The sequence below is a fragment of the Megachile rotundata genome, chromosome 4 (genome assembly GCF_050947335.1).
Source record: "Megachile rotundata isolate GNS110a chromosome 4, iyMegRotu1, whole genome shotgun sequence".
Lineage (NCBI taxonomy): Eukaryota > Metazoa > Arthropoda > Insecta > Hymenoptera > Megachilidae > Megachile > Megachile rotundata.
In genome coordinates this window covers 15,541,067-15,563,366 of record NC_134986.1, presented here as the reverse complement: position 1 = coordinate 15,563,366, position 22,300 = coordinate 15,541,067, and the positions used below count along the sequence as shown (strand labels likewise).

Sequence of the window (22,300 nt, the reverse complement as noted above, 5' to 3'; positions counted from 1 at the left end):
TTCCAAGTTGGAAAGATTGGGATCTTTAGATGTTCAACTTTTGTAACTTTGAATTTTGAGATTTGGAAAAATAAACTAACCACGAATATTAAGATGGCCATCAGCAGTTAGCTCATAATGGCGACCAGTAGATACCTGGCCATTTCTGTACGTCCAAATAGGGCGAGGCGTAGGGTTGCCCACGACCAAACAGGACAACATAATGGACGATTTGATGGCTCTCCTCAGAAGTTGCGAGAACGACGCCACTCTAGCTGGAGCTTCAAAAACAATTACTCGAATGAACAATTGCTGCCCGATTCTCCAATAAAACAAGATAAATTATGAAATACTTTGTAACCTAGATACCTCTAGTATTCGTAGTTTGCGTCACGATGGTTGTTGGCTCTCCTTCTCCCAGCCCCGTCGTTGCCGATACCCAAAACTCGTATACTTGCCTAAAATAGTTTCTTAAAATCACTATATGTGTCGATATTAAACAAAATTGAATTAATTACCTCTCCACCAGCCCTCTCAGTTCCATGGTCAGCGTATCTGTGGGCGATGATGGAGGTTCGTGCATGGTATGTGTGTTGTGGTTGCTGGATCCAGCTTCCCTGCTGTAAACCGTGTACTTGGAGACGTTCCCATTGGGTTGCAATGGCGGCAACCACGAAACCAATATACTTTCCGCCGTTAGTGCTAAAGCTTTGATGCCAGCTGGTGGTCCTGGAACTGAAGAAGAAACGTATTTATCGATGGTCAGTTTATCGACTAAATTCACTGAGCATAATCAGTTTCAATTACAATCTTTTTTTATTTACTAACTGGTTACATTTACTGTTTACTGACTGGCTACTATTTGCTGTTTACTAACTGGTTCTAATCAACCAGCAAGTTCGATAATTTTATGTCATGAGCATAAGCTACCACTACCTTCAATAACAAATTCTACATTGAAAACAAGATTCCTACCATCTTCTTCTGTGGTACAAAAAATTGGCGGACTGAGAACTCCATCTCCTGCTCCAGTGTAAGCCAGAACCCTGATGGAGTAATTTGTATATTTGTACAAGGTGTGCAGGTAGGTCTCCACGCTGGAGGTCTTCTTCACTTCGCCCACCGTGGAAATGTCCACTGAAAAGGAACATCAAGAACATTAGGTAATACTGTCTCATTAATCTCTTTGACTTAAATTACTCTTCAGACTTACTATAACTATTGTTACTATTAAAATTAATACACTTACTGTTACTATTACTACACTTACTATTATCAGTGGGTACCGGTCTATAATAAACCTTGTAACCCTGAATGATTCCGCCATGTTGATGAGGCGGCGGCGCGCTCCACGAGACTTTCACACTTTGCGAAGACAAAGGAACGCAAGCCACCTGTGTCGGAGGCGTCTCCGGCACTAAAACAAAAACAATTATAATCTCACTTATTTAAACATCCTTTTTCCAGATTGATATATCAGCGAAAATTGATGGCTCACCTCCCTCCTGAGTTGTTCCAACAATGGGAACGCTGGCCGGACCGCTGGCTATACTATTGAAAGCTCTGATCGATATATCGTACTTCGTGAACTTTCTGAGACCGGTGAGTTGCACCTTCGTCGTCGCCCATCCGTTCACGGTTAAACTTTTGCTCTGGTTCACACCTGACGTCGAAGATGAATGCTCTGACCACGTCACTATGTAGCCCAATAGATCTCCGTTGCAGGACTCCTTTGGCGGTGGCTGTGTATTTCAACAATACGTTATTTAATATCCAATTTTCTGTTATTTGATTTCAATCTAGGAGGACTAGCTGTACTTTCATATGTCGACTTTGTTTAGTATTTTATTGGGGACTTTAGGGTTTCAGATATTAGATATGATAGAGACTTGATGAAGTGTGATTAAGACATTAGTGTTTAGTACTTTAGTAGGAATTTTAATAATTAAAATTAAGGGTTCAGTATTTTACTTGAGACTTTAGGGTAAGATATAATATAGAATTAACTAAAAATCTTTTTCTCCCAGTCAGACAAGGATTAAGTATAATAGTACTGTGCAAGTAGTGATCTGATACCTAGATATCTAACGCGTGGATATTTAACTTGTAGTTATTCAATGCGTAGGTATCTAACGCTTGGTTTTCCAACGTGTAGATATCTAACGCGTGGGTATCCGACGCGTGAATATCTAACGCTTGGATTTCCAACCAGTAGATACCTAACGCGTGGGTATCTGACGCGTGAATATTTAACGCTTGGTATTCCAATGCGTAGGTATTTGACGCTTGGTTTCCCAATGCGTAGGTACCTGACGTTTGGTTTTCCAACGCGTAGATATCTAACGCGTGGGTATCCGACGCATGGATATCTAACGCTTGGATTTCCAACGCGTAGATATCTAACGCGTGGGTATCTGACGCGTGGATATCTAACGCTTGGATTTCCAACGCGTAGATATCTAACGCGTGGGTATCTAACGCTTGCTTTTCCAACGCGTAGATATCTAACGCGTGGGTATCTGACGTTTGAATTTCCAACGCGTAGATATCTAACGCGTGGGTATCTAACGCTTGCTTTTCCAACGCGTAGATATCTAACGCGTGGGTATCTGACGCGTGAATATCTAACGCTTGGTTTTCCAATGCGTAGATATACAACGCATAGATATCTAACTTGTGGTTATCTAACGAAACGAAATAACAAGACTCTTTTACCTGCCAGCTAACCATAAGTTCTCCAGGCCCCGCAGACTGAACCTTGATGCTCTGCGGCGGTTCAGTAGGCGCTACAAAAAGAACACAGCAATAAAAAACAGTAAAATAAAGAACTGTCTTTTATAAAAACTTCCATACCTTCTTCCTGAGTTTTCGCTACCACAGGATCAGTGGGTATGCTAACGTCGATCGAATTTATAGCGAATATACGAAACGTGTACGTGACAGCCGGATGTAGTCCACTCACAAGAGCCACTTCCTGATCGCCGCTGGTTGTTTCGAAAGGGGATAACCCTGTAAATATTTGATAACCGTATAATAAGAAATATGATGCATTCGTAATTTCAGAGGTTGTGTTACAAAACATTGCAGTCTAAACAATTAAATTTGTTAAAGCTTCCATTCTGTGTATTTTTAGCGATGCAGCGCTGTTACCACGGTATGAATATTAATCCTTTGAGGTAGAGCTTTGCGGAGAATGGAAGCTATTGCACGTGAATTGATAATTGGAGCGAACTCATTGATACATCCATGAGATATTGATTACTGAGTTACATACGCGAACAATTCAGTTATGGAGAATTCTGTTTAAAAAGAATGTTTGCAATTGGATTATCTCGACTTTATACATCAATATACATTTTATTAATAACAAGAATTTCATGCAGGAGTAAATAGGTCTCCAGAGTAAACTTGCAAATTATTAATTGAACTATGTATCAATTATTCGCGGTCGCTTCTATAAATTGATATTCTAAATAGACGTGAAATGGATTTACGTGCCATTCTGAGTAGGATGGATGGCGTTTCCGCTATTAGAACTTCCGGGTGTGTAAGTGACATTGTGCGTTTTCGCGGGGTTCCAATCATCCTCCAAACCGTGATTCAACGACCGATACTGAATAACGTAATTTCGTATCGGACTGTTCCCGTCGAAAGCCCTCTTCCACAGCAATCGTATCGATCGCGAGCCGATTTCTATGACTTCCAACGAGGCTGGTGGATCTGGCCTCTCTGTATTCGTCAAGTAAACACAATTAAACCATCAATTGTGTAAGGGTGAATTAATTCGTTCACGATCGCCGAATATTTTTCGCCAAATAAACCTTTGTTTGTACCGATTCAATACTCTTTTCCCGTATAAACAGTAATTCTTTTGTTAAATACAATTTTGGAGAATTGACGCTGGACGTCTTTTTAATTTAAGACGTTTCTCATTGAAAAATTAATGTATAGTATGTTCTGCAAATTTTAAGTAATACTTTAGGGGGTGAAATTTGGGACAGAAAGTTCCTTTTCGAATTTCTGCTCAGATTATTTACTGAGTTTTTAGCAGTTAGATTTCTAAAGATTTATTGTATGTTTATATTAAGTTAACTGTTTATATTAAGTTATTAATAGTTAAAGATGATCAGTCAAAAAGTAACAGTACTTAGGTGTGTGACATGTCATCAAGTTTCCTACCCTTATATCCTTTTCGTATTAAGGAATAAATTCATTCCCTGCAATATTAATTAATACAGAACATTCTATATACGCGAATATATTATATTTTCAAATATATTGTATTTAATATATTATATCCTATCCAACAGTGTTTAATACATTGTATCCTTTCTAACATTCCTCAGAAAGTTCCTTTCTATTCTTCGAGGTACCTTGAACAGCCAAATAAATAAGATGCTCGCTCCTCCCATAAGCATTGTCCGCAGTACACCTGTAGACACCTGAGTCCTGACGATCGCTGCTGCCAATAGACAACTGCGACTTCAATCCATTATCGGTTTTGATCTGACTGATGCTCAACCTATGGGTGTTCGTATCCAAACGATCGCTGTTGTGCATCCACTGCACCTCTATGGGGTTATCACCGATTACGGTGCAGTCCAGGGTCACCGACTCTCCACGTCGTATTGTCACGTTTTTACTCTGGAATTCGAATCTTGCTGGTTCTGGAAAACAAAATGGAGACGGTGACTTAACAAATTCATTTGTGAATACTATATTAGTACCGTTGGTGCCATATGAGGTTGTAAATGATATCATTTGCAGATGACATACTTTACAATGATATAGTTTAAGTAAACTATGGTAAACAATACATTAAAATAATGTTCTATGAATCTAGCAATATCATAGGTTCTATGAATCCAGCAATATCACATAATTTACATTTTCAACATTAAAAATTTGATCCTGCAAGCTTAATTTGTGTCGTGTACGTATAACAAGTATATTGTCTTACTAATTGATCTAGTTTGAAGCTTCGCATGTTCACCCATCACTTCACTCCTACACCGTACAACTAAGTCGCGTTAACTGATCGCAGCCAAGCGATAGTTGGTTTCTGAGCCATCGAAAACAAAGGAAATCGTACAGCGACCGTGATCGTTACAGCCGTAGCTTAGAACTGCGTATCTCAATGTTCCGTTGTACTAAAACACGTATACGGCTCTGAGCTGCGGGTGCATTAATCAGGATCACTGCACGTTGTTTCTTTGTCCAACCGGTCTCGAAATCAATTTGACTAACTGTTAAGGATGTGTGCTCGTTTATCGAGGGATTTTAACCTCTTGCCCCACAATTTATTTGCTAGATGCGTCAGTCATAACTTCTAAAAGTAACAGTACTAGTTAAAATGTGATATTAATAATTAAAGTGTAATATTAACTTCTTGTACTATGATTTGTCAGGTGCGTTAGAAACAACCATAGCTATAATATTAAGGCAAAGAACGCTGATATTTTATGTCAATGTGGTATCAATCGACTATGCAAATGATTGGACTTGAATCCAAATTGAAGAGTATTTATAATTCGAGTATGGTAAATCTGTGAGTGTGTCATATTAGAGCTATGAGCGTCATATTATAGCTGTGACCTATGTCACCAGTTACAGTCGTCAAAGGGCAAGAGGTTAACGATCATTTTAATCTAAAAAACGTTCACCATGAACTGATACGTAGATCACTTTGCTGAGTCCAGATCCAATGCCGTTATTAGCCCGGCAGAGATAGTGACCCTCGTCCTGGGGTCCTGCGGAAGCCGTCCATAAAGATCCATTTGGCAATATGGTTAGCCTGCCATCGGAGCCGTCGACCAAGGGTTGATAGTCATTGGAACTTCTGCCCTTGGCACGCAGCCATGTGACACGTGGTGGCGGGAACCCCTTCGCCTCGCAATGAACGTTCAACGGGTTGCCGAGAAGGGTCGCTACGTCTTGCGGCTCAAAGATCCATTGCGGTGGCACTTTGACCAAAAGTTCGGCCGTGTGGTTCACTTTGGCCGCGCTGTTCGTCGCCACACAAGTGTACTTGCCGCTGTGGCTCGAGGATAGTTCCTTGAAAACGAGCAGACTGAAGAACTCCGCCACCCTCTCTTCGATCTGCAACCAGAGGATGCGTATAAGCTTGTGGCTTCTGCGGTTTGCTCGCGGAAATTTAATTACCCCAGAGTTTTTAGTGCTATACATTTTTTTAACTGGGGAAAGTTTAAGTTGGCGAACTGTTGGAGTTTATTTGGAAATTTGGCGATTTGAAAATTTCGGACTTGCAAAAGTTTGGGAATATAAATATTTGGAAGTTCAGGAGGGAATTTGACCTTTTAGGAATTCAGCTCTTGGGCAGGAATTGATTGGTAATTATGGTAAAAGCTTGAGTGCCTTCTTCAAGGACGTACACGTAAAAGCGAAGGCAACGGCTCTCCGTCTTTCAGCCAGGAGAAGTAGATCGGAAGGTCGCCGGAAGTGACGCTGCACGTGACCTGGGCTCTGCTTCCTTCCTGCAGGTTCGCGGGAAAATTGAAGGGACTCATAACTGGCGGACCTAAAATAAATTTCACCAATAATTAATTAAAAATTTCTATTCTTCTAAAATTTGTTATTAAGTGTTAATAAGTTAGTTGTTCGTTAAGAACTTTCGAGTTAAAAATTTGAACTAAGTAACCAATACCAATAATGAAGAAGGTAGTAAACTTTCAAATTATTCTCCGACCAAGAATTAAAATTCCTATAAATAAATTTGTATACATCGTGAATGATCTGCAATGCAAAATTGCAAAAAGGAAGTATGTACTTTAAGAGCTGGAAAAAATAGGCTAATTATTTCCGCTCAGAACGTATTAATGTCCATCCACGTGTTCGTCAGTCGACCTAACTTTTCTTACTCCAGACGGATCCTGACAAATGAGAAAAAGTTGAAAGTTAACGCTACACGAATTTTTCCGGGCGTGCAATTCCCTTCTTTTAGCTGGTGACTTTCTTGTGAATGTAAGCTAGACGACCGTGAAGAAAGAGAAACAAAAAGCCGTTTCTCGTTAAAACGGGTATACGCGTATATATGTATTTAATGTACATAGAGGTACTTGCGGTTCTCCTACCTTTCAGAAAGTGTTACTTCTGTGTCATATCAATTCATTTTCCTTTTATATCGTTAACTTTATTTATAAATTTAAAAAATGTAAGATGTAATATAGAATTCAAGTATAATAATATAAAATTCTATATTATATTCAAGATTTTTGTGGCACTGTAAATTATGCCAACGTAGAATGTTTAAAGTAATTCATGCAATTTAATGTAATATGGGTATACGAAATGTTTCATGCTGAATAAATGACTTATATAATGAAGATAAATTAATTTATATAACTTTAAAGTAAAAAATGACTTAACAAATGTATCTTAAAGTGTCTTAAAGTAAAAAATGACTGAATAGAGTAGCTTAAACAATACAGCATAAATTAAAATATAGATTAAATATAATTAAATACAACTTGTATAGAATCTTTTCAACATAAATAACAAAAGTACTGTATAAAATACTTAGCATAAAGTAACAATCGTTTGACAATACAATTTACATTGAGCACTTAAAAACAAAATGATAACTTAATACAAGTTGATACATAGTAAAAAATAACTTAATGACAAAGTTACAAATAACTAACAACTAACACAACTAACACAACTAACACAACTAACACAACTAACACAACTAACACAACTAAAAAATACAAAACAGCTTAACAAAAATAAAAGTGTATATATTAAACAGGATAACTCAAGTGTCATTTCTACATTTATCCAAAAGAGTCTAGTTTCTTCAAAATGAATGGAATCCTTATCCTCTTCACTTTCCCACGAAGGTACTTACTACTGACAGTAAGTCGAATATCCCTGCTAGCCGTTTCCCCAGACCTAGCACGAACCATGCAGGTGTAAGTTCCAGCATCGTTAGGATCCACATTGGCGATAGTAAGATGTCCTTCGCTATCGACATGATGCCTTATGTCAAGGGGCAATTCAACTCCACCACGGGACCACTCGACTGACGTGATAGGATAACCCGAATAAGGACAGGCTATGGTGGTATCGACACCAGCAATCGCGCGGACTGGTCCTATCGATCGTATATACGGTGGACCTGGAATTATTAATCGACCTGAAATATCTTCAAAACCACTGTTTCGTTATTTTATTCACAGAAGAGTCATATGATCAACTAATTAATTGTGACATTTCATTTTAGTATGCAAAGGTGTTATGTGAGGGTGTGCTTATGTGTTATGAGGACAGGTGATCGAATTGAGAGATTCAACTAGAAAGTAGAGATTTTCGTAGGTTGGTCTTTTTGTACTTATACTTTAACGTCTTAAAAGTAAGGCTTGACATGTCCAAGCTTATTAACAATTTTATGGATGCTAATCACACATTGGTTACATATATCCTCAACAGAGAAGTTCTTTTAGGAAACCTTAGACATGTGACAATCACAACACCATAATAAATGTAACTTGACCTATGGACTTTCTATTTGGTAGCCCTACATTCAAAAATATGAAACTTAAGGACAAAGATGTGAAATTTCACTTAAAGACGAAAATATAAAATTTCAACTAAAGTTGAAATGTAGAATTTCAATTAAAGACGACATCGTCGAGATTACCATAAATGTTCAGTCTGGCTTTATGCTCGACAGTGGCCAGGGTATTGGAAGCGACACAGGCATAAAGGCCGCCATCTTCAGCGCCAGCCGATGATATGTTCAAGTGACTGATTACGTCCCCGGACTGATCGACATACTGTCCTATCGCGTACCTGCTCGGACATTGTTCACAGTTAAGTAGCGGAATATTGATCGATGGGATCTAAATGCGCACCTGTGTCCAGCCGCGATTTCGCTCAGGGGTTCTCCATCTAGCAGCCACGTGAACGATGGAGGCGGTGATCCTGTTGCGGAACATCTCAGTGACACTGGGGGTCCTGGACGTAAGGCTTGTTCTATGAACGTGTACTGTAACTCTGGTACTGTGTCTGAAACAGTGAAATATTACAGATATATTATTTCTCATGTGGACGTTTTTAGGTTATTTTTTTACTTTTTTAGGTTACTTTGGTAGCTATGGGGGTTTACAAGGTTTTTGGGGATGTGGAAGTTGGTATATGAGGAGTTTGTACAGGAGTTTGAAAATTGGGGATATGGGAAATTGGGAATTTGGGGATTTTGTGAGGGAACCTGGAAATTTGGGAAATTAGGCAGTTGAGAATTTGGGAATTTAGGGGGTTGGGGGTTTAGAGATTTGGGGATTTGGGAATTTAGAGAGTTGGGAATTTAGGAATTGGAAATTTAGGGATTGGGGAATTTAGGAAATGGAAATTTGTGAATTGGGAAATTTGGGAAATTGGAATTTTAGGAATTTGGAAATTTAGAGACTTGGGGATTTAGAAGCTTGGAAATTTAGGGATTTGGGAATTTAGAGTGTTGGGAATTTAGGGGTTTGGGAATTTGGGGAATTGGAATTTTAGGAATTTAGAAATTTAGAGACTTGGGGATTTAGAAGCTTGGAAATTTAGGGATTTGGGGATTTAGAAGCTTGGAAATTTAGGGATTTGGGGATTTAGAAGCTTGGAAATTTAGGGATTTGGGAATTTAGGAATTGGAAATTTAGGGATTGGGAAATTTGGGGAATTGGAATTTTAGGAATTTGGAAATTTAGAGACTTGGGGATTTACAAGCTTGAAAATTTAGGGATTTGGAAATTTAAAGAATTGAAACTTCAGGCATTTGAGAATTTAAAGAATTTGAAAATTGCAACTTCTGAAAATTTAGGAATTAAAAAGTCTTACTCTTACTATTTAAAAACTTGAAACTTTGTACTTCCTAAACTTAAAAAGACCCACAATTCCTAAATTCAGACACATTCAAACATTGATTGCCAAGTCCTGTACTCGATAACGTCTACATGAATCAAAAGCCAGGTATCGGTTGCAATATCGAGGTATAACTATACGATCGTATACCTCCTAGTTTCAATTCCGCAGTGGCTTGAGCGTTTTCCTTGTCGCTTCTAACGAGGCACTGATACATCCCCTTGTCCTTTCGTCCAACCGAGCCTATCACGAGGACCAGAGGAGCCAGCAATCTGATCCTGGTGTCCTGTGCGGTCAATACCGGCACACCATCGTGCAACCACTCGACGCTCTCGACCGGATAACCCTCCACCGTGCAATTCATAGTGGCGGACTCTCCGGAATTGATGATCTGTAAATACCGGGAAACGGTTAACGATTCGTGCTCGAAAGTTAATGTCCGTGCTGCGATTTACGCGGCTGCATGGAGAGGTCTCTCCCTTTTTACCCTCGCTACCGCTGTCGTCGAGTTTAATGACACGCGTTGCAGTTTTATTTACTCATTTACTTTTTTTTTTCTTTCTTTACTTTTTAGGGAGATCGATACTTTGTGTACCGTGGATGTATGAACAATTTTTGGGGGATTTTGAAACTGGGTAGGCGTTCGAAAGTCAATTTTATTGCTTTTGTAAAATTTTGATTGTTGGTCGATTTTGTTAGGTTCTCTATTTTTTTGAAAAACTTTTTTGCAGTTTTGAGATTTTATGTTTAATGCACTATTGTTGTGACGTATTATATACAATAGTTATACAATCTTATATACAATCATGAATTACGTGTCATTTTTATGAGATGTGATAGTAATGAAACTTTAGTCTTGACACTTCATTTCTGTCATAACATTACAAGTTCTATAATTGAAGAGTCACCATGTTCTATAAATCCACCAATGTGACAGATACATTTTGTGTCAATTAACTGATCTAATTCGAAGCACAGCATGTTTATACATCACATTACTTGCGCGCCACGCAGTAAGGTTGCGTTAACTGATCGCTCGGGTTCGGGCGCGCTCAGTTACCGCGATAGTTTCGAACTATCCTACACAAAGAAACGTTCATCTTCAATATGATAGTCAATGAGATTCATCAGATTCAATATACAATTCTTAATTCATTATACAATTCTTCAGATTCATTATTCTTTGCTCTTCGAAATGAATTCGACTAAACAGCGTTCACTTACCGAGCGATCAGTTACCGCGACCTTAACGTAAGCGCGCGGTTAGGAACCGATACAAGTGCAGAAATATTTGCGGAAGCGAGGCATATGATACCTGAACACGGGGTTGTATCCTCGCGTTGAGTTTTGACGTGACCGACAGGTGTGTTTCCGCCCGTTGCTCGCCAACCTGATTGCTAGCTCGACAAATGTACCTTCCCGCGTCCTGGGCGTCCACACGACGGATTTGCATCAAATCACCCCATAGCTGAATTCGACCGAACGACTCCACCGGTATCGAGTGGCCTGGAACAACGAGTTAACCGCTGCTTGATGCCCGATACCATTATACCTACAGCTAAAACGGGATATCGAAATTACGGTATTTTCGTTGCTTTCCAACGAAAATGTTCCGTCAATATCTTCCGATACAATTTCGTGACGTAAAATTATCGCGAATTTGCAGATACGAATATCAAATTGAAAGTTATACTCTGGGTAAATATCGATAATATTCGGGTCGACAGGTTATTTTGATGACGATGTGGGAGGTTTAATACAAATTTTTGATATAAAGGTGTGGAAGGTGGGGTTTAAGGAGTTTGGGAATTTGCAGATGTGGAAGTGGGGGAAATTAGAGGGTTGGGAAATTGGGAATTGAGAGAGTTGGGGTTTCGAGAGTTGGGGATTTAGGGATTTGGGAATTTAGAGAGTTGGAAATTTAGAGACTTGAGAATTTAGGGATTTGGGAATTTAGAGAGGTGGGAAATTAGGGAATTGAGAATTTGGGAATTTGGGAAATTATGGAGTTGAGGAATTGGAAATTTGGGAATTTAGAGAATTGGGGTTTAGAGAGTTGGGGATTTAGGGATTTGGGAATTTAGAGAGTTGGAAATTTAGAGACTTGAGAATTTAGGGATTTGGGAATTTAGAGAGTTGGGAAATTAGGGAGTTGAGGATTTGGGAATTTTGGAAATTAGGGAGTTGAGGAATTGGGAATTTGGGAATTTAGAGAATTGGGGTTTAGAGAGTTGGGGATTTAGGGATTTGGGAATTTAGAGAGTTGGAAATTTAGAGATTTGAGAATTTAGGGATTTGGGAATTTAGAGAGTTGGGAAATTAGGGAGTTCAGAATTTGAGAATTTGGGAATTTAAAGAGTTGGGAAATTAGGGAGTTGAGAATTTGAGAATTTGGGAATTTAAAGAGTTGGGAAATTAGGGAGTTGAGGATTTGGGAATTTGGGAATTTAAAGAGTTGGGAAATTAGGGAGTTGAGGATTTGGGAATTTGGGAATTTAAAGAGTTGGGAAATTAGGGAGTTGAGGATTTGGGAATTTGGGAATTTGGAGAATTAGGAATTTGGAATTTGGAGAATTGGGAATTTAGGAAATGGGAATTTAGGAATTGGGAACTGTCCTCAAATAACGCTTACTGTACCTCAAATTATAGTTTGAGTTATAGTTTCATGAAGTTGATGGTGTATACGTTTCACCAATATTTGTAGTCCAAATGGCTGACCAGTCAATCATTAGTCAAATGTAAACGAATCAAAGTTGAATTTGTAAACTGTGAATTTTCGGTAATACAACTTCCTGACATAAAAATATCACAAAATGGTACTTACATAAATTTGATATTTTCAATGAAAATAGATAGATAAGTTTTTAATAATATTCTTGACACAAAATTAATTTCTGTTGCAAATCTGATGACAAACAAATCATTCAATAATTTAATATTACTAAATTTTTAAATATATTCAAAATATAGGATAATTGTGATAATCAGTACATCCTCGGATCAAAATGGAGCTGCAATCGGGCTGCTATCATAACCCAGAAAACAAGTACTGCAATATCGATAACAACGTTCCTGTTTGCTGAACGGTGTGTTAACAATGCATAAATCAACACTTTGCGTCGGAGCGTGTGGTGCATGGTATATTTGAACTGAACGGTAAACAATCCCCTAATTAAACCAACCGTTAACATCGCGATACCAGGTAAATTGAGGGGGTGGACTTCCTTGGGCCGAGCAGGTGAGATGAACATCCGAACCACTTTCTGCCGAAATGGCTATTTGTGATCTTTGCATCAATCTTGGTGGCACTGATCCACTTGGCTCTGCAAATTTCAAAGCAAATTTCATATCAACACTATTGATATTTTCAATTATATGTAACTTAAACGCAAGGTTAAAAATTATGAAGCTTCTAAGCCAATTTTTGCAAAGAAACAGTTATTCAAAATCAAAAAATTCAGTCAGCTACAACCTCTTTCAAGGAGAGACATAAATTGTGAGACACTTTTTATGAAGCTTCATATCCTATTTTTACAAAGAAAAAATTTATTCAAAATCAAGAAATTTAGTCAGCTACAACATTTTTCAGGGAGAGACATAAATTGTGAGACACTTTTTATGAAGCTTCATATCCTATTTTTGCAAAGAAAAAATTTATTAAAAATTAAGAAATTCAGTCAGCTACAACATTTTTAAGGGAGAGACATAAATTGTGAGACACTTTTTATGAAGCTTCATATCCTATTTTTGCAAAGAAAGAATTTATTCAAAATCAAGAAATTCAGTCAGCTACAACATTTTTCAGGAAGAGACATAATTTGTGAGATTTTTTATGAAGCTTCTAACCCTATTTTTGTAAAGAAAAAAGTTATTCAAAATCAAAAAATTCAGTCAGCTACAACCTCTTTCAAGGAGAGACATGAATTGTGAGACACTTCTTATGAAGCTTCAAACCCAATTTTTGCAAAGAAAAAATTTATTAAAAATCAAAAAATTCAGCCAGCTACACCCTCTTTCAGTAAGTGACACCAATTGTGAGACACTCTGTGTAATTTTGTCCTTTGATATTATAAAATAATATAATTATTAATAATAAGTATGTAGCCACTCATTAAATAGAGAGACTCAAGTAGACACTTTCAAATAAAAAAAAATAATTGGATTATTATTCAACTTTGTCAGAGTTCAAGGATGACTTTGACTGCCAAATGGCTGACTCTGTTAAAGATACAAAAATTGTTGAAACATAAAAAATTAATATTATTTCAATCTTCTCGTGTGAATAGAAAATTGTACACCAATGTTAATAAAGTTTTTATTGAACTTGCTAAAAAATTTAATTATAGAACCGTGCCTGTTACTGTCAACGTGGCAGGCTCACTCCTCCTCCTCTCTCCAGTCAGCGCATGAAGGGTCAAACACGAGTACGTTGCTCTCCCATCTTCAGGTCTGGTAGCTCTTATGTGAAGATCACCCTGAGAAGTGACCACGAATCTTCCTCCTGTAACAAAACCACCGAACGAAACTGTAAATGAGAATCTCTTCAGACATTTCATACAACTTTGAAATAGCCTTTCAGAAGTTTGATTCGAATATTAAAACTTGTAGCTTCGAGGCAAGTTTTGTACTTTTCATACGTAATATTTCAAATACTGGTATTGTACTTTCTTTTAATTCTTTTAGACTTCAGTCTTTTTGGACTTAAAAATTAGTAGGTTATTAAAATTGTTCCTTGTTTGCAAATATCGGAGACATATTTTCGTGCGAAGTAACCCTTTGCACTCCTTAATCTCTTTTACCTAACAACCCCTTCATTTACAAGATAGAAAGAGGTTCGCAATAAAATGCATTTAAATAGTGTGGAGTATGTGTTAAATACATTTTTCATGCATTACAAATAATAAAAAAATGAATATATTTAAGCAATTTATTTGAATTATAAAATTCAAGAGAAATGTGATGTCGAACGACACCGTGAGTACAAATAGGTTCTTTTCTGTTTGGAATTTAAAGCACAAACTCGTCGAAGCCTCATTTTCCGTATATAAAATATATACGCGAACAAATATCCGAAATCTATAGGTAACATTTCATTTCCGAACACGTCTCTGTTGGAGCGGCTCATAAAAATCGGCTTTACTTTTCCAGGGTAGCTGAGAGTATCGCGTTGATCGAAGACAAAAACGAGTTATTTCCAGATTTCGCTGGCGGAAATAACGCGATACCCTCGGATATTTTCGCCGGGATTCAGGCAACAGGAGCGAAAGGTTATGCAAAATCCTCGGCATCTGTCGATGAAATCCCGAACCGGTAGAACCGTCAGGCGTGAAATTTTCAATTTACTCGAGCCAATGGCCAGACATCCGGACCGGTTCGATTCGCTGGACCACCCCTACAGTCGGACAGCTAGCTAAAACTTCTTTTCGTGGTCGTGAAAGCAGCCCCGAAGATTCGGAACGTATTTGGAATTCTTCCTACGTGACTGATTTCCACCGGCAACTGTCCGATGTTTAGTCGTCGTAAACGGACCGCCATTTTACTGCCTGTACCTCCGTATTCTGTTAAAACGAAATTACCCCCGCAAATGATGATTGTTACTGTCTGCTTCACTTTTATTTCTTCTTTGCCATTCTACGGCCAAGGTTTACGACGTTGTAATAATTACTTTTTTAAATTGAACGAAGATTGCTTCGAGAATTGCAGTTTTTGAGGTTAGGTCACTTCACTGTCGACCTTATGGCTCTTCCATGCTTTTTTATTTCAATTTTTAGTTTCTTTTAAGGGTTTCTTTTTAGTTTCTTTTAATTTCTTTTTGGTTTAAAGAATTTTATGCACTTTATACTTTAATTATATTTATAATTATACTACATTTTATACTTTTAAATATATTTTACTTTATAGCTTTACTACTCATACTTTGTATACTTTATTTATTTTGTACATAAACGGTATTTTACGTGCTGAATCGATTTATGAGAATGAAGATCGTGCTTCAAAATTTCATGATCTTCATAGGACTTTGTAGCGCCACTGCAAGGTTAAATATGCGAGAATATGTTCTTTCGTATTGTACGATTTTTTATTTGAAATATTTTTTGACGATGTTTATACGTCTCCAGACAAGACATATTATATATGGAAAATTGTCGGATTTTGTCTTATTAAAAAACAAGTATTAAAAACTCTAAAATATTGACAACATGGAGAGCAACCTTCAGGAACAATTTTTTATTTGAAATACTTTTTGGTGATGTCTATATGTTTCTTGATAAGACATATTCTAAATGGAACATTGTCGATTTTATAATAAATATAACAAGCTGTAGCAGAAATATCTACAAGACTTGTCAAAACTGAAGACCTGAATAGTCCAAGAATAATCAAAGCGAGGTGTAACATCGTGGTTAAAACCTGCGTTTCATGGAAAATAGAAACAGCAGTACGCGTTAAAAATTGAGACAATCGTCGGGAACGGGGTCAAAGTGGACGGAGATGCAGAAAATCCGGACGTTAATCCCTTTTGCAGCGAATCGCCGCGAAAGGACGGTTTCAGAGCACAAAAGTGCTGAGTGGATCGCGTGTTTCGTCTGGGGACAATGACGTGACAGAGGGCCTGGAGAGGGAGCGGTGCTCCTTGGAGAAAATGAAAATGTGTCTTCCACGGAATAGACAGGCAGTCGGCAAGAAAGGCTAGCAAAGCTGGCGAGAGTCGTTTGACGCGACCAGCCGACGACCAAAGAAAAACTTCAAAAACGGGATCGATAAACCCCGGCCAGACCGTTCCTCTTCGCTCCTCTTCGTCCTGCTGCGAGGATCGCGCGAGGGTGCGAGACTCAACAACGCCGACGACACCCTGTTTCATGCCCCTTTCGGATCGACACTTTTCATCTACTCTTCAAGGTTAACTCGCGCGATTTTTGCCTTTCATTCGTGTGTGTTGTTCGAATGTTCAGAAACACTTTATACTCAGAAAGCTACGTGATTTATGAATGTGACTCATGATGCCACTGCTGCTCCACTACCTTTATACATCACATGTACATTGAATTTAAATTAACTCTTTTCTATGATTTTTCAGGTGTGTCAGTCACAATTAACTAGTCACAGCTACAATTTTAAAACAGACAAAGAAAGTTGAAATGTTATGTCAATTTGGTATCAATCATTGACTATGCAAATAATTGGACTTGTAGTCCAAATTGAAGCGTATTTAAACTTCAAGTAAAATTGATCATAGCTGTCGCGTGTGCATCATGAACGCGATACGAATGCGTCAAAAGTGCGTCATGATCATATCACGAATGCGTCATGAATGCATCAGGAGTGCGTCACGAGTGCGTCATGATTGCGTCATGATTATGACACGAATGCGTCATGAATGCATTAGGAGTGCGTCATGATTGCTTCACAAGTGAGTCACGATTGCGTCATGAATGCATCAGGAGTGCGTCATGATTGCGTCATGATTGTGTCACGAATGCGTCATGAATGCATTAGGAGTGCGTCATGATTGCTTCACAAGTGAGTCACGATTGCGTCATGAATGCATCAGGAGTGCGTCATGATTGCGTCATGATTGTGTCACGAGTGCGTCATGTTTGTCTCACGAGTGCGTCATGAATGCATCAGGAGTGCGTCATGATTGTCTCACGAGTGCGTCATGTTTGTGTCACGAGTGCGTCATGAATGCATCAAGAGTGCGTCACGAGTGCGTCATGATTGCGTCACGAGTTCAAAATTCAAATAAAATTTATCATAGCTGTCACGTGTGCATCATGAATGCGTCAAGAGTGCGTCATGATTGCTTCACAAGTGAGTCACGATTGCGTCATGAATACATCAGGAGTGCGTCATGATTGCGTCATGATTGTGTCACGAGTGCGTCATGTTTGTCTCACGAGTGCGTCATGAATGCATCAGGAGTGCGTCATGATTGTCTCACGAGTGCGTCATGTTTGTGTCACGAGTGCGTCATGAATGCATCAGGAGTGCGTCACGAGTGCGTCATGATTGCGTTACGAGTTCAAGACTCAAATAAAATTTATCATAGCTGTCACGTGTGCATCATGAATGCGTCAAGAGTGCGTCACGATGGCGTCACGAGTGCGTCATGATGGCGTCACGAGTGCGTCACAAGCGCGTCACGAGTGAAAGTCCTCAAAATAGTAGAAATTGTTTAAACGGATAAACAGTAGAAATAGCACAATAAGTAGTAAAAGTGAAATAGCACAAACGTATAATCAGTAAAAATTAAATAGTACAAATGTGCAAGAAATAAAAATGAAATAGCCGAAATGTAGTACAACAGAAACGAATAGGTTCGAGTATAAACCGAGAAAAGCGATAGTACATATCCGGTAGCCAACGGTAAATATGTACAAAAGAAAATGCAAATTGCGGGAGTCCTTCCGTGATAAATAAATATTTACAAAACACCAGGGATGAAGAGACAAAACGACCCGACCGAGCGGCAAATCCCATCTTTCCTGAGATGTTTATCCCGAAAGGGAACGAATCAACCGGCAAACGAGTCCCGGTAAAAAGGGCCGAATCGTCTTATTTTTCTGCGGAATTCCCGTCGACCAGGTAAACGAGAAGAAGCAACCAAGTTACATTTAAAAGAAATTACCTTCCTGTTTCCCCCGATAGCCACGTGGAACGTCGAGGAAAGTTGCGAACGGCAAGTTGGCCGTATCCGGCGGAGGGTCAGGAAGTTGGAGCAAAAGAAAACTGCAAAGACGATTGCGCTGCAAAGCGTCTCTCGGCTCGTAAATAAAAATGCTGGACGAACGAATTGAAAGAAGCTGAAGGAACAAGTTTGAACGGAGGGGGATAAAACTGTGATCATAACGTGGCCGGTAAAAAGGGGTACCGGAAATGAGAAGAACCGTAGAAGAGGACGTTGCGACAGGAGTGTGTGCTGACATACTCGTGTTGGAAGCGAACAGCGTCGATGAAGCTCGTCTGTTGGGAGATTTCCAGGTGAAACTACAACCTACAGGACACTGGCAGCTAGCTTTAACCAGAGAATGAGATGTCAACATTAGCATGTCTGCTGAAGAGGTTCCAATTACTGACTGAGGATAAAGCCTGAAACATTCAACCTGTTTCGGTCAACGAACGATACTGAAATTTTCATTGTGTTGGACGGATTGTCTAATTGCTAGGTATTTACTGTATAATTAGAATTTCAGGAGTAGGGGAAAGTTAAAGAGAATCTTATGACTGACGTGGGGATTGCGTGTGGAATGGCGTAGGTGTATTAGGACTGTGGTTGGGTATAGGATTTGAGATGAAATTTGGGAATTTGGGGATTTGGAGGTTTGGGAGTTTGCAAATTGGGGAATTTGAAGATTTGGAATATTTGGGAAGGGGAGTTTGAGAGTTTGGAAATTTGGGAACTTGGAAGTTGAATATGATAATTTGAAAATTTGGAAATTTGAGTATTTGGAGATGTGGGAATTTAGGAATGTGAGAATTTGGGGATGTGAGAAGTTGGGAATGTAGGAATTTGGGAATGTAAAAATTTGGAAATGAAGAAATTTGGGGGTGCAGAAATTTGAGAACAAGAACTTGCAAAAATCCAAAAATCCAAGAACACCAAAATTCCAAAAAACCCAAAATCTCAAAAATCCAAAATCCCAAAATTCTCAAAACCCCGAAATTCAAAAAATACCAAAATTCCAAAAACCCCAAAATTTCCCAAAAATCCAAAATCCCAAAATTCTCAAAACTGCGAAATTCCAAAAATCCCAAAATTCCAAAAACCCCAAAATTCCCAAAATCCCAAAATTCCAAAAACCCCGAAATTCCAAAAATCCCAAAATTCAAAAAACCCCAAAATTCCAAAAAACCCAAAATTCCAAAAACCCCAAAATTCCAAAAACCCCAAAAATCCAAAAACTCCAAAATTCCAAACACCCCAAAATTCCCAAAACCTCAAAATTCCAAAAACCGCAAAATTCCAAAAATCCAGAACCTGAAAACCTAAAAATCAGCACAAAATCTTTCAGTACACGCTAATTCAGCAGAATTAGCACATCAGCAGAGTGTATATCTGCGAGAGTTAAAATTGAGAGGGTTAGTTTACCATAAACGTCACAATTAACGCGGTGATTAAGACAAATTAGGGATGAGAAGCGAGAACAAGCCGAAACTCACGAGAACTCGATACAATACGAAACTCGTGAAACTCTGGAACTTCGTAACTTCGAGCTTTGACCGTGAACTCGAGACATCATGATCCTATTAAATTACGCTCGTGCTTCAAATGATAACATTTGTATTCAAATCGTGTCGGTATGCTCATCAATTATTGCCATGAAATCTGAGGGAAAACTTTTTTACACCTTGGAAGGATATGATTAATATACTTCAAACGAAGATATTAACGATCAATTTTTTAAGATCTTACAGTTTTATATTTTAGGACTTCGAAGTCCAATTTTTTAATATTTTTAAGCTTAATTTTTTTAGGACTTTATAATTCAATTTTAAAAAATTTTTAAGTCTAATTTTTTAGGATATTAGAAACCAATTTTTTCAGACTTTTAAAGTCTGGTTTTATAATTTAGGACTTCGAAATCCAATTTTTAAATATTTTTAAGCTTAATTTTTTTAGGATTTTGTAATTCAATTTAAAAAAATTTTTAAGTCTAATTTTTTAGGATATTAGAAACCAATTTTTTCAGACTTTTAAAGTCTGGTTTTATATTTTAGGACTTCGAAGTCCAATTTTTTAATATTTTTAAGCTTAATTTTTTTAGGACTTTATAATTAAATTTAAAAAAATTTGTAAGTCAGATTTTTCAGAATATTAGAAACCACTTTTTTCAGACTTTTAAAGTTTCCTAAAATTTTAAAGTTAAATGTTTTAAGATTTTGATGTTTGATTTTCAATGATGTTACATTTAAATTTTTTAAGACTACAGTTTTTTTAGAATTTTCTAATTTAATTTCTACAAATGGTCTTCTAGGATTTTATAATCCAATTTAAAAAGAATTTTGAAGTCCAATATTTTATAATTCAATTTATACTTGATAAAATTGACTAAAAATAAAAATACTACCTAACGCAATTTTCAACCCTGCCAGCAACGACGTTAATATTAAAAGCGTCAAATCCGACTCGATTACTCGAGGTCACCAAAAGTGTACACGAAAGTTCATCTTCTTCATTCTCAACCTGATATCGTCTCATTTTCGCATGACACGACACTCTGTACACACGTACACACACACGCATGGTGTACGATGAGTGTCTGCCTGTTGCGGGCCAGGATATTACGGAGAACATCGCGTCGTGTCGTGTCGTGATACGTTTGTTTCGTAACTAGGCGGGTAACATTGTGCAGATACACGTCGTGTCGCATCGAGACACACCTGCACATCGTGTAGCATCTATACACGTATTGTAAACGCAGTGGAAAATCTGTGGACTAGTAAGATTCGGTGAAGAAACCTGTAGTGATAAATCGGGGGTCTTCGGTTCTCTTCGGCGCTCTTCGGTAATGCATACTTAAGTCTCGCACACCCGAATGTAATTGCAAATTTTTTTAAGTTTTAGACATACAAATTTTAAAATGTTAGACGGTCAATTTTCTAAGACCTAAATTTACGAACTTTTCGATTTTATGAAACTAAAATGTTCAAAGTATAAAATATACGAATTCCACAATTTTTCGGGATGCACGTAAAGATTCAAATTTTTATATTTATATCTTATAAATTTTTAAAGTTTCAAACTTCCAGAGAATAAAATATCAAAACTCTAAAATTCCCGAAGTCCGAGTGTATCCGAAGCTACCCGAACTACCACTACCAAACTTTTACCGTTCTTCAGCTCTATCACGACGCACTCGTGACGCACTCCACAGTTAAGATCTGACAAACCAAACTCGTATTTTCATCTAAATCAAATTCCTGTAATCTGCTCAAAGTTCATTGAATTCAAAATGTGTCTACCATTTTAATTTTATTTATTTACTTAACATCATAGCAACAATTAGTCATCTGAGTACTTCATGTCCCATGTAAGGTATACTCCACCAATAGCCATTATGACAGTCCTTGACAAACCTTGACACCTTATGACAAACCTTAACAAATATGACCCTAAAACTACAACCCTAAATTATATCAATACATGTACAGTCATTGTGAAACTCGAGAAGAAAAATCTGAAAAATAAAGTACACGATTTTTTGACAAGATCAACACGGTACGTGCAGTCGGTTATCAGCGACGCAATTCTGACCCAAGAACAGGAAGCCCTTCGACGAAGCATATCGGCAACTCATCGCGATGTGTCATTAGCACGTTCGACGCTCTCTCGAGGCGTCGAGCGCACGCCTGCGAGACGTTCTCGATAGAATCGATTCGACGATACACCTTCGTATGCCGATATCGCGGCTGCTTGACGGATGACGAAGAAGATGGGCCGAGAATGGAGTTTCAC

At 38.0% G+C, this 22,300-nt stretch overlaps 1 protein-coding gene across 1 annotated transcript in view; it reads right to left on the bottom strand.

Moving 5' to 3' along the window:
• Window positions 1-22,300, bottom strand: part of Dscam3 (Down syndrome cell adhesion molecule 3) — a 295,926-nt gene that overhangs the window by 8,944 nt on the left and 264,682 nt on the right. The window contains exons 7-25 of the mRNA XM_012286811.2: window positions 14,198-14,344; window positions 13,026-13,166; window positions 11,159-11,349; window positions 9,994-10,234; window positions 8,853-9,006; window positions 8,639-8,790; window positions 7,847-8,116; window positions 6,372-6,517; window positions 5,643-6,078; window positions 4,353-4,646; window positions 3,478-3,708; window positions 2,833-2,988; window positions 2,695-2,765; window positions 1,478-1,721; window positions 1,250-1,396; window positions 955-1,116; window positions 498-714; window positions 349-437; window positions 81-260 (exon numbers count right to left, since the gene is read on the bottom strand). Coding sequence (XP_012142201.2) covers window positions 81-260; window positions 349-437; window positions 498-714; window positions 955-1,116; window positions 1,250-1,396; window positions 1,478-1,721; window positions 2,695-2,765; window positions 2,833-2,988; window positions 3,478-3,708; window positions 4,353-4,646; window positions 5,643-6,078; window positions 6,372-6,517; window positions 7,847-8,116; window positions 8,639-8,790; window positions 8,853-9,006; window positions 9,994-10,234; window positions 11,159-11,349; window positions 13,026-13,166; window positions 14,198-14,344 — 3,669 coding nt within the window. The remainder of the gene's footprint in view (window positions 1-80; window positions 261-348; window positions 438-497; window positions 715-954; window positions 1,117-1,249; window positions 1,397-1,477; window positions 1,722-2,694; window positions 2,766-2,832; window positions 2,989-3,477; window positions 3,709-4,352; window positions 4,647-5,642; window positions 6,079-6,371; window positions 6,518-7,846; window positions 8,117-8,638; window positions 8,791-8,852; window positions 9,007-9,993; window positions 10,235-11,158; window positions 11,350-13,025; window positions 13,167-14,197; window positions 14,345-22,300) is intronic.